The sequence below is a fragment of the Puma concolor genome, chromosome A3 (assembly GCF_028749965.1).
Source record: "Puma concolor isolate L17-30 chromosome A3, mPumCon1.1.hap2, whole genome shotgun sequence".
NCBI lineage: Eukaryota > Metazoa > Chordata > Mammalia > Carnivora > Felidae > Puma > Puma concolor.
This window is the reverse complement of record NC_141669.1, coordinates 99,334,732-99,346,772: the sequence shown is the minus strand read 5'-3', so window position 1 is coordinate 99,346,772 and position 12,041 is coordinate 99,334,732. Positions and strand designations below refer to the sequence as shown.

Below are 12,041 nucleotides of genomic sequence, written 5' to 3'. Positions count from 1 at the left end.
TCCCCTGCTCACACTCTCCTGCACTCTCTCTGTCTCAGAAATAAACATTAAAAAAAAATGTTTATAAAAAAATCCCACACACCATTTTACTGTTACCTATTTCTCCAGAAAGCCAACTCAGCTGGATTTCTCCAACAGATCTGGGGGCCTGGGACAGGAGGAGGAGGGTCCTGGTGCTGGTGAACATGACTGCAAAACAGGCCTAGAATACGCAGGTCTGGATGCACCGAGACCCAGGCCGGGCTCAGTCTCAGCTTCAAGTAACCCACCCAAAGTTGTCCCAGGACCCAGAGAAGCAGCGGGACACTGTCCACATCTTTGGGGTTCTTGGCAAGGAAAACAGGCTACCCCAGTGCAGCTGCCAGGAAGGACCTGTTTAGCATCAATATCAAACCAAAGTGGAGAGGGAGTGGCTGCATTGTGAGACGAGCTCTCCCCTCCTCGACTGGCACTGGCGACTGGCATCAAAATCCGGCTGAGATCCTCACCTGGCCAGGTGACCCAAATAGCTGTATATCTGAGCACAGATTTTCAAATGGATTTCCAGAGCGATCCAAGGCATCCCAGGGCCTCAACTGAGGGGAACTGCCCACAAGAGGGCACTGTTAAAACAAAAGACTCACCCATTCAGCTTGTCAACTGGGAGATTTTAGGTTTCAAGTTTCTCCAAGGTTGAATCAAAGAGATCAAAGCCTCCCTTTGGAGTTTTGAAGAACCATTAAGAAAATCAGACCTTATTTAATGGTCTTTAATTTATGTGAATACAGACTTAAATTGTCCAATGATTTTTTTTTTTTCCAAATCTAAAATTAACTTGTAAGGAAGAAATATTACTGGTCATCTTACTTGCTATTTAACAGTAAGGGAAACTTAGGTTGAACTCTAGTAATAGGCATGATATATTTCCTCAAGATGCCCCTCTATCCAGATGAGAAGGATAAAAAGGAGGAGGAAGAGAAGACCAACATCATGCTAAGCTTGCATCTTCCCGTTTATGCAGGGGTACAACCTGACAGCTCAAATCCTGGGCCAGAGATGACAGCATGAAAACTTTAATCAGTAATCAAAATTGAAGCTATTTTTAACATTAGGGGTGAGGGAAGATTACCCTTCTCTTTAATAGAGTTTCAAAAAAATAGGTATTTTCCTGTATCTATGCTGACTTTATTAACATGTGCTTCTGCTAGAAAGTAGTACTGTATTTACTAATACATCACCACGCTTTTTTAGTTTTGTAATTTAGTAGAACAATCTCAGGTTATTTATATAGTCGAAAAACGCAAAACACCTGAGAAGAGACGCTACCCATCACTCGAAGCATGGAAATTATCCCTATCAGAAGCTTTGCACAAACTAAAACTATTCTTAAACTCTGAGCATTTATTTTTAACTTTCAAAAGAGCTAAACTTGTTACTCTTTCCCTGATCTTGACTCTTGTAGAACCAGGAAATGTCATCTGTTCCCATAAATTAACCACCATCTGTAAACGACTTCTGTCAGTCAGCAAATGTTTACCGAGCATCTCCAGCGTGCCAGGTCCTGCTGTCACACACTGCTCTGCTCCTCCCCCCATGGACTTTCCCTCACCACAGCCCTCTGTCCCCAAAAGGCCTCAAATTCAGGTTAAATAAGGAGGAAAATCCAACCGTTTGCTGTGTAAGTTAGACATGGAAACCTTCCTGGCTCTTCATCCATCATCTCTTGAGGACATTCTGAAGACTGTGGAATGAATTGGCTTTTCCCTGAACAAATTCCCTCACACCAGCCACTTCATTTTTATTCCTGTATTAAAGCCCAAATCTGGATTCCAATATCTATAACATTCTATTCCTCACCAGCTGCCAATCTATTTATTCCTAGCTGCCAATGTTGACCAATCCAGTTACCTCAACAGCAAAGTTGCTGTGAAACAGAAAACCACAGGCCCAAAATGGAGTCACTTATGCTAGGCCAAGTCACCAAACTGGGGTTCAATACCTAACCTAACTGCAGTTTCAACCTCCCCCAGATATGCAGTCTCAACTGGTCGGTCAGGAATTTTCTGATCAGCACCAATGAGGTCATCTCCCACATGGGCCCTCTCCATCCCCCAGAGGAAGATGAGGTGATCCACCTAAACAACACCCTCTACTCTTCTGCCTAAGGGAAGATGACCTTGCCTGAAACAATCTTTTCTTGTGCTACTTCTCCCACCCTGTTTCTGCCTATGAAATCCTTCCATCTTGTACAGCTCTTCAAAGTTCCTTTCTACTTGCTGAATGGGATGCTGCAGGATTCATGAATCGATGAATAAAGCCAATTTGATTTTCAAATTTACTCGGTTGAATTTTGTTCTTTAACACTCCTCACTCATTTATTCATCAATAAGGCTGCCCTATTCATCCATCATTTAGAACAAACCAACCTTATGCCCTGAAGACCCTCCAGTGGCATCTCCCCTGCCCTACACATCAGCCCCAGGATCTCATCTCGGCTACTATTAAGTCCATTAGGTGTATGGACTTGAGCACATTATTTAAGCTCAGAGTCTCTTCGACAAAGAAAAACGGAGCTAAAGTGAAACCTGGCCTTCTGAGAATGAAGTGAGACAAGTACATGAGTGCCAAGCAGAGTTTCAGACACCAACACAAACTCAAGCAACATTAGTTCCTGGCCCCTCTTTCATCCCAGGCAGCTAATCGTTCTTTATGGCTCTCAATCTTATTGCTGTCATCCTTTCAATTTTTGCCCTGATGCTGAACCCACACATTCTGGATACAAACACTCCAATCTTCTCCTTTGAATAATTTCTCTAAGTTGTCTATCTTAACTCCAACATTTACATTGCCTCTATAAGCCGACTTCTTCCACAAACCATGTGCTTAACCAATGCTAAGTTCTCCAATGTCGAGGTGTGCAAATCTGCTAAAAAATGCAGTTTGGCTCAGTGGGGTCTGGAATTGGTACAGATTTTGCATTTTTAACATGCTCTAGTCAATGCAGTGGTTCTGGAACATGGACACACGAAGTTGCCAGCAACTAGACAATAATACCACTTTAAGATGCCACCGCATGGATTATAACCCAGGGTAGGCAAGACGGGAATTCTTATCTTAGTTGTAACACATGCAGTCCTAAAGCAATATATCTGAAGAAACTGTTAAGAAGCCAGGAAGAAGCCCATATTCCTCCCCTTGTACCGATGCTTCCCCATAGCTCTACTCTGTTTAAACACCCAACTGGTCCCACCCAGGGAAATCCCCTTAGTCTGCTCACATGCAGCATCAATATGCAATGGTCTCCTGGGAGGATCTCCGAATCTGTTCTTCTATGCCATGTCACATCCACATTTTAGACCATAAAACCCTATAGCACCGGTTTCTTGGACAAATTACAGCTACATTCTAGATTCTAGAAAAATTCTGAACAAAATGCCCATTCCTTCTAGAACCCTTCTTTTGAGAATCCTAAAACGGTCCACAGGAAGTGGGGCTTTGGTCTGAAATCTAACTTCCAGAGCCCTGCATCACAGCAGGACTCAGAGCTGAGCGGCTTATTTGCTGGGCTTAGCAATATACAAACGGCGCTCCCCAAATGCTTTATTTGCACAGCTCCTTCAAAACGGTAGTCCTTTCCAAGTTTGGGGGTGGGAGGGTGGGGGGAAGTTATGATCATCATGCTTAGAAGTGAAAAACAAAATCAACTTTTTGGGGACTGAATTCTTCTCAGGCTTAATGGTGCTATGTAACAAAGCTAAATTAGCAGAGGTAGATTTTACATAAATTATATTGAGAAAAAATCAGCAAGATGTTTTATAGAGTTTTAGGATGGGCATTTTTTTCCTCAATATGGAAATAAATCAAAATAAAGATTATGAAAATATCATACCATCTCTTGTGAGACATAATCTGGACTTTTCGTATCAGCAGAATAAAAAGAGAAGTCATAGGTGAAGGTCTTCGTCCGTTCTCTTCCTGAGTCCCCAGTCCCTCCTTCTGGTATCTAGACAGGATTGTGATAATAATGTAAAGAGCACTGCTAGCTAAATGATCTATCCAATTCAAGAAAAAGAAAAATCCATTAAAAATGTATAATGATCACTTGACTAAAAAAGCATTTAATTCCTCCTGAACACCCTCCTAAATACATAGGGAGAGAGAGAGGGTAGGAGGGGGTAAGGTTGGAAGGAAGGGAGGGGAGGGGAAGGATGAGGTGGGGGGGGAGGGAGAGAGGGAGAGGGAGAGGGGGAGAGGGAGAGAGAGAGAGAGAGAGAGAGAGAGAGAGAGAGAGAGAGAGAGATCCCAAATTCCTCCCAGCAATCCAGGCTATGATATGACCCAAGGCGTCTTTTCTGGACTTTTATTATGATTATCTTATATGAAGCCAACACTCTGGCCAGACTCTTATTTCTTTCCTGGCTTCAATTCTTTTTACTGTTCCCTCCAACCAAAACCAACAGAGTCAGGGTCTACAGAACTCCAAGGGGTGCCATTCACATAGATGGTGATGTGACTAGAGCCCCCTAGAGTTGTGCAGCTTTGTGGCCCCACTGTAAACTCCAGGTGGGATGCTTCCTCTCCCATGAAGCTTCCCTTGGGCACTACAACCAGAAGTAATTGCTCCCACCTCCGAGAGGCTAGATTCTCCCAGGACATATTCTGAGTTTACTGCAGATATTTGCATGTATCTTGTCTACCTTGCTATATACCTAAATTGAGCCAAAAACCATGTTTAAAAATCATCATAAGCCACCAATGCTTTACACAGTTCCCTGGACACATGCTGAAAAAATTTAATGAGCATCATATTTTCTAATATAATTCAGACTCTATAAATACACAATTTCTATGGTTCTTATTAAAATGTTAAAAATCTGGACATCTGTTTTTGTTAAATTGGACAAGGAAATGTTTGTAAAACTCAAAAGGCACCAGAACAATCAAGGAAAATAGATTCCATAATGCACAAAGAAGAGAAGCATCCAAAGCCAAGGGTCTCTTAGCTCTGTTCCAGTAAATATAATTTTTTAAAGATTAAACTTGTACCAAAGCATGGTGAGCAGACAGATACATGAAGCAAAGCAAAGCAAAGGTAACTAACAGGAGGTGATGGTCAAGTGATGACAGGCAGAAATACAAGTAGATGTGGGAGGTCAAAGGAGGGCAAGCCAGGTGGGGCCAGACAGAGCTAGAAGGTATCAGGATTGTGCTCAGAGGAGAAAGAAAGACATTCCACTGGAGAATGCCTGGGGCAAAGGGACACGGAGCCTCAAAGAAAGCCTATCAAATTATCTAGAGCATGGCCCAATTGGAAGAGAGGAGCATTCCCCAGCTTCTATCACTGGAGATCAAGTAGACTACTTTGAGATTCCAAAGTATCTAGTCCCTTGAGCCACAAATTAACAGAAATCCAACTAGAGATTGATCTGCACTTGGCCATGGAGCAGCAGGCCTCCGAAACCCCAACCTGTGAGTTAATGACAAATTTGGGAGGACAAAGGGGCAGAGTCCACCAAGCATATGATTTACTATTATTAATTTTACACTCATATCTCCCTCCAAGTGAAAAGTATTCACAATTCTTAACAAATTCACTGACCAAAGGAAAGAATAGGATATTTTAAGTGCAAAAGGAAGAAATATGCCATGCTAGAAAATTCTGGGTTTTTCCAACTTTTTCAAAACTCTTTTTTTTTTTAATGTTTGTTTATTTTTGAGAGACAGAGACAGAGTGTGAGCAGGGGTGGGGCAGAGAGAGGGAGACACAGAGTCCAAAGCAGGCTCTAGGCTCTGAGCCCTCAGCACAGAGCCCAATGCGGGGCTCAAACCCAGGCACCGTGAGATCATGACCTGAGCCGAAGTCGGGACGCTTAACCAACTGAGCCACCCAGATGCGCCTGGACTGTCCTTTCCAGAAAAAAAACAAAACAAAAAATCCATTTTTTTAAATCTTTCGTTCCCTGAGTTTTTAATAATAATGTAAGTTCCCCTTGCCAAGTTTAAAAACATGATTATTTTCATTAAGAATTGAAAGAGGGGCACCTGGATGGATCAGTTGGTCATATCCAACTCTTGGTTTTGGTTCAGGTCATGATCTCATGGTTTGTGAGTTCGAGCCCCATGGCAGGCTCCACGCTGACAGTGCAGAGCCTGCTTGAGATTGTCTCTCTCTCCCTCTCTCTCTGCACCTCCCCTGCTCGTGTTCTCTCTCTCAAAATAAATAAATAAATTAAAAAAAAAAAAAAAGAATGGAAACAAATCTAGAGCCAACAGTTACTTAATGATTCACAAAATGCAGCTAGACGCCAGGCTAAGAATCTAGCACAGGATACAGGATAACATTGTGTAGTCGGGGCTAAATCTGTGAGTTTGCACACCAAGGCTACAGCTTGAAGGTTCTGAGACCAAATAAAACTAGGGGGCGGGAGAAGAGATAAAACATAGCCGTTCACTTCATGACTGAGCCCTAGACAAGTACAAGTTGACGTGGCTAGCTGAACTGAGAAGGAGGGGTAAGGAAATGGCAGATGTGTTTTATTTACCCAGAAATCATTTTGACAATAAAACAAACATGGAGGCTCATGGAGCGTGGCCAGGTTGCTACTTGCCTTTAAGTTTGTGATTGTTGTTTTGCTTTTCTCCATTTGAATAATGAATTTGGCTTCCAAGTCCTTTTCCCTGCAACACAAATTCATACTAGTTAGGAGAGAAAAGATTGTTTTTAAAACATTTGTTTTATTTACTTTTTACATATGGGGGTTTGTTTTTAAATGGCATCTGAAGCACAATCTGTGACACCACTCCTCCCAAATCTTTACTAATACAAACACAAAGACACACAAAACAGATGCCACCATCAAAAAACTTAAGACTGACAAATAATGTGTTCTCAAAACCTGGAAGAATCTCTAACTGCCAGCCAAGAGGAGTGTAAATTAAATGACAGAAACCGTGGAGGGCTGTGTGACTCATGAAAAAAGCAGCCCCACCTACCTGGTTATAAAAGACACCTTCTCCCCTCCACCCAAGAGGAGAACCAAGTAGAAAACTGGTATGAATGGTCGCAAACAGGCGCTGCTTCTAGAAGCAGCCAGGGCACTGCCACCTCCTCCCACCTTCTTTCCATATACATTCAGAAACTGCAGTGCCTGGAAAACAGCAGAACTGGAAGTCCACAGGACTCCTGAGAACAGTTCTGGAGAATAAATAACCATGTATCTATACAATGGAGTGGTCGGTTACTGAAAAAGGAATGAGGAAGGTCTCTATCAACTGTTAGGGAATGGGAGCCAGGATGTATTGTTAAGAGGGGAATGCAAAGTGGAGAAAAGTATACCTAGGATGCTAGAATTATAAGAAAATAAAACAAGATTACTTTTTAATGACCTAAAACAGATCAGTGTGTTAGTGCAGTTGAAGGGCAGGTCATGTGTTCCATGTTAAAAAACAAAATTAAATTAAAATAAAAATAAAAGGGGTGCCTGGGTGGCTCAGTCAGTTGAACATCTGACTCTTGATTTCAGCTCAGGTCATGATCTCATGGGATTGAGCCCTGCATCAGGCTCTGAGCTGACAGGATAGAGCCTGCTTGGGATTCTCTCTCTCCTTCTTTCTCTACCCCTTCCACATGTGCATGTGCGCGCGCTCTCTCTCTCTCTCTCTCTCAAAATAAAAAATAAAAATAAAGTGACCTAAAACATAAAAGTAAGCTGAAGCAAGTGAACTGGCATACCACAGTGTGACATTTAATTAATAATTTATTATTTTAATCAATAATTTTAATTAATTTTAATTAATAATTGTTTTAATTAATAATTTAATTAATAATTTATTATTTTTTAATTTACATCCAAGTTAGTTAGGATATGGTGCAACAATGATTTCAGGAGTAGATTCCTTAATGCCCCTTACCCATTTAGCCATCCCCCCTCCCACAACCCCTCCAGCAACCCTCTGTTTGTTCTTTATATTTAGGAGTCTCTTATGTTTTGTCCCCCTCGTGTTTTTATATTATTTTTGCTTCCCTTCCCTTACGTTCATCTGTTTTGTATCTTAAAGTCCTCATATGAGTGAAATGATATGATGTTTGTCTTTCTCTGACTAATTTCACTTAGCATAATACCCTGTAGTTCCATCCACATAGTTGCAAATGGCAAGATTTCATTCTTTTTGATTGCTGAGTAATACTCCATTGCATATATGTGCCACATCTTCTTTATCCATTCATCCATTGATGGACATTTGGGCTCTTTCCATACTTTGGCTATTGTTGACAGTGCTGCTATAAACATTGGGTACATGTGCCCCTTCGAAACAGCATACCTGTATCCCTTGGATAAATACCCAGTAGTGCAATTGCTGGGTTGTAGGGTAGTTCTATTTTTAATTTTTTGAGGAACCTCCATACAGTTTTCCAGAGTGGCTGCACCAGTTTGCATTCCCACCAATAATGCAAAAGGGTGCCCCTTTCTCTGTATCCTTGCTAACATCTGTTGTTGCCTGAGTAGTTAATGTTAGCCATTCTGACAGGTGTGAGGTGGTATCTCATGGTGGTTTTGATTTGTGTTTCCCTGATGATGAGAGATGTTGAGCATTTTTCATGTATCGGTTGGTCATCTGGATGTCTTCTTTGGAGAAGTGTCTATTCATGTCTTTTGCCCATTTCTTCACTGGATTATTTGTTTTTGGGGTGTTAAGTTTGATAAATTCTCTATTGATTTTGGATACTAACCCTTTATCTGGTATGTCGTTTGCAGATATCTTCTCCCATTCCGTCAGTTGCCTTTTAGTTTTGCTGATTGTTTCCTTCCCTGTGCAAAAGCTTTGTATTTTGATGAGGTCCCAATAGTTCATTTTTGCTTTGACTTCCCTTGCCTCCAGAGACATGCTGAGTAAGAAGTTGGTGCAGCCGAAGTCAAAGAGGTTTTGCCTTTTTTTTTTTTTTTTTAAGTTTATTTATTTTTCAGAGAGAACACAAGAAGGGGAGGGACAGTGAGAGAGGGGGAGAGAATCCCAAGCAGGCTCTGCACTGTCAGCACTGAGCCCAATGTGGGGCCCAAACTCACTAGCCTCAAGATCATGACCTGAGCCAAAACCAAGAGTGAGACACTTAACTGACTGAACCACCCAGGTGCCATGCACAGTGTGAGATGATTTCCATTATATGTTAGAATCTGACTGTAGAATGCAGTGGGATATAGCCCGGAGAGAAAAACAACTATAAAGAAGTCTTAAAGCATTTTCAGTAATCATATATTTGATGGTAAAGTAAGTGTCGGCATTTGGAGACTTCTGTTTGTGTATTATGGGATGATACTGGAGTAATTATGGCTGTGGCCTTGAGAACCAAGGTTTCTAGATGAAAAGAGATACAAACATAAGATGGATGAGGTTAAGTAAAAAAAAACTCTCTCGTCCTGAATCTGAATGGGGCTAGCATAAACTTTATCTGAAATTGAGAAAGAAAAAGAAAGTACTCCCTAGCTTTGTCCTCTGAAAAGGCCTAGAATCTTATGCCCAAATTATAGTCTCTAAATTCCATTTAGTGTCAGGGTTCTTTGGAGAAAGACTCGATCCAAATATTTGAACTATCTTCTCACACAAGAAAGCAGGATGCTGTCACATCAAAAGTTACTGGTTTGTCCAGGTTGTCCATAAGCAACGTCTAACATGGTTCCTGGTGATCCCTGCCTCCGGGTATCTGTGACCCTGTGCGATCCCCTCCCCAGCAAATGGGCTGGACCTAGAAACTCACTTCTAATAACTAGAACACTACCACCCCAAAAGTGATGATCTGTCACTTCCTAGTTTGGGTTATAAAATGATTCTGATTTCTGACTTGCTGGCTCTCCTGAGGGTGTCTCTCTCAGAGCCCTGGCAATGGGGACAGCCAGCTGCCACACTGCGAGACTTTGGGAGAGACTCACATGGCAAGGAATTGCGGCCTGCCAGCAGCCACCTGGGTGAGCCTGGAAGTGTCCCTCCCCCAGCCAGGCTGGAAGGCCCTGGACTGCAGCCTTGAGACCCTGAGCCATCAGAGGACCCAGGTAAACCCCACCCAGACTCCTGACTCACAGAAACAGTGAGATAATAAATGTTGTTTTAAGCCCCTAAATTTGGGGGCTTAGGAGTTTGGAGCTCCTAAGTTGTGTTACACAGTGAGAAATAACCAAGACAAGAGCCGCAGCAAAAGGACTCAGTCAACCTGATAAGTGGCCGCCGACAAAGCACAGCGGCAGAAAGAACAGTAACTGCAGTAGACTGAAACGCGTGAGATATGCATAAATTATGAGCTCATAATTAAAAGATAAAAACCAAATGTCCCCTTTGGAGAATCAAAAGAATCACCTCATTATTTTAAAAACTAGTAAATAAAGGGGAAGATTCAAGCACTTACCCTGCATTTCCTTTTTTTTTAGTTTTTTTTTTTTTTTTTTGATGTTTATCTATTTTTGAGAGAGAGAGAGACAGAGCATGAGCAGGGGAGGGGCAGAGAGAGAGGGAGACACAGAATCCAAAGCAGGCTCCAGGCTCTAAGCTCTGAGCTGTCAGCACAGAGCCTGACACGGGGCTCAAACCCACAAACTGTGAGATCATGACCTGAGCCAAAGTCAGACGCTTAACTGACTGAGCCACCCAGGCACCCCATCATTTTTTTTTTAAGTGTTAATTCTTTTTGAAAGAAGGAGAGTGTGAGCATGTGAGTGCATGCACACAGGGGAGGGACAGAGAGAGGGAGAGAGAATCAGAAGCAGGATCCACACTGTCAGTGTAGAGCCCTAGGTGAGGCTTGAATCCAGGAACTGTGAGATTATGACCTGAGCAGAGTCTGATGCTCAACCGACTGAGCCACCCAGACGCCCCACCTGCATTTCCCAAACAATCTGCACTCCATGGTAACCGAAGAGTTGTTTGGGAAAGTTTCTCTTTTCAGGGTATTCTACCTAATACATCAAGAAGGAACAGAAGAATTAGAATGTCAGCACTTTGCGACTCTGGTGAACTCATGGCTTTAGAGAGTGACCATCATGGGCTGTTGACTCCACCACCAGGAGACAACCAGACACCCTGGGCATCCAAACTGCAACACCAGAACCCCTCTGCAGAAATCTTATCCCTCCCACATGGAAGACTGACTCTGCCCAAGACCTGATGGACCGTGATCTGCCAGGAAACACAGGGGGCAGGGGGAATCCATCCATCAATGCCAAGGAGGCAATCAGCAAAATCCAGCTTTTAGGCAGGTGGGCAGATAAGGGACCCAGCTTATTCAAGAACAAGAACAATAAACTGCAAGGAGCATAAAGATGGAAGGGGGACCTACAGATTTAACAAAAAAAAAAAAAAAGACTTTAAAGACCTATCAACCAATTGGACTTCAGTGCAAACAGAAAAGGCATTTTTAGAAATTATAAGATATGTAGGGAAAAGCTTACACTGATTAAAAATTTGATATTAAGGAATTATTACTACCGTTTTAGGTTTAATAATGGTACCATGATGCTTTTTTTTAAAACTCTCAACCTTTAAGAGATACACATTGAAATATTTATAAGTGAAATAACATGGCATCTGGTATTTACTTAAAAATAATCCCGGGGTGGAGGAACAACGCATCTGGCAACCTTAGGATGAACAGGCTGAATAATAAAACCCAAACAGTCTGTTGTAAACATCATTCAAGAACTACAATGGACTCCTACGGCCTGATTTAACTTTTCCAGCCAGTCTGAAGAAGTCTAGGCCTGGATGAAACAGAACAATGGCTTAAAAGACAGACAAATAAATGAAATCCCTGCCATGCGCATGGTGCCCAGATCTCACCCAAAAGTGAGAACTGCCTCAGGGACACCCTGTGCTCATGTGGTCTTAAAACAAATACTTCACCAAACTACCCCTTTCTTATAGCACGTAAGTACCAACAGCATGTCGTGGCCAGCAAGAGAGCTACACAATTAGTTTTAGTAACGCACGGGATGCCACATCTCCAGCCCTTCCATCTGCACGTGGGTCGGCTCTCAGTCACTAACCTAATGTGTCCAGATCTTTCACTTTAAAACCAC

The 12,041-nt window shown here is 42.3% G+C and overlaps 1 protein-coding gene across 11 annotated transcripts in view; it reads right to left on the bottom strand.

The window, feature by feature from the left end:
* The window catches only part of KIF16B (kinesin family member 16B), a 289,482-nt gene that overhangs the window by 244,296 nt on the left and 33,145 nt on the right, over nt 1-12,041 (bottom strand). For 10 of the 11 annotated variants that reach the window (XR_015249352.1, XR_015249353.1, XR_015249348.1 and 7 more), the window contains 2 exons: nt 6,588-6,657; nt 3,869-3,982 (listed from right to left, as the gene is read on the bottom strand). Coding sequence is in view for 5 of the 11 variants with exons in the window: in XM_086701642.1 (XP_086557768.1) it covers nt 3,869-3,982; nt 6,588-6,657 (184 nt within the window). In the remaining 6 variants the exon portion in view is untranslated. Of the gene's footprint in view, nt 1-3,868; nt 3,983-6,587; nt 6,658-12,041 lie in introns of those variants that run through there. The other variant, XR_015249351.1, reaches the window with a different exon arrangement.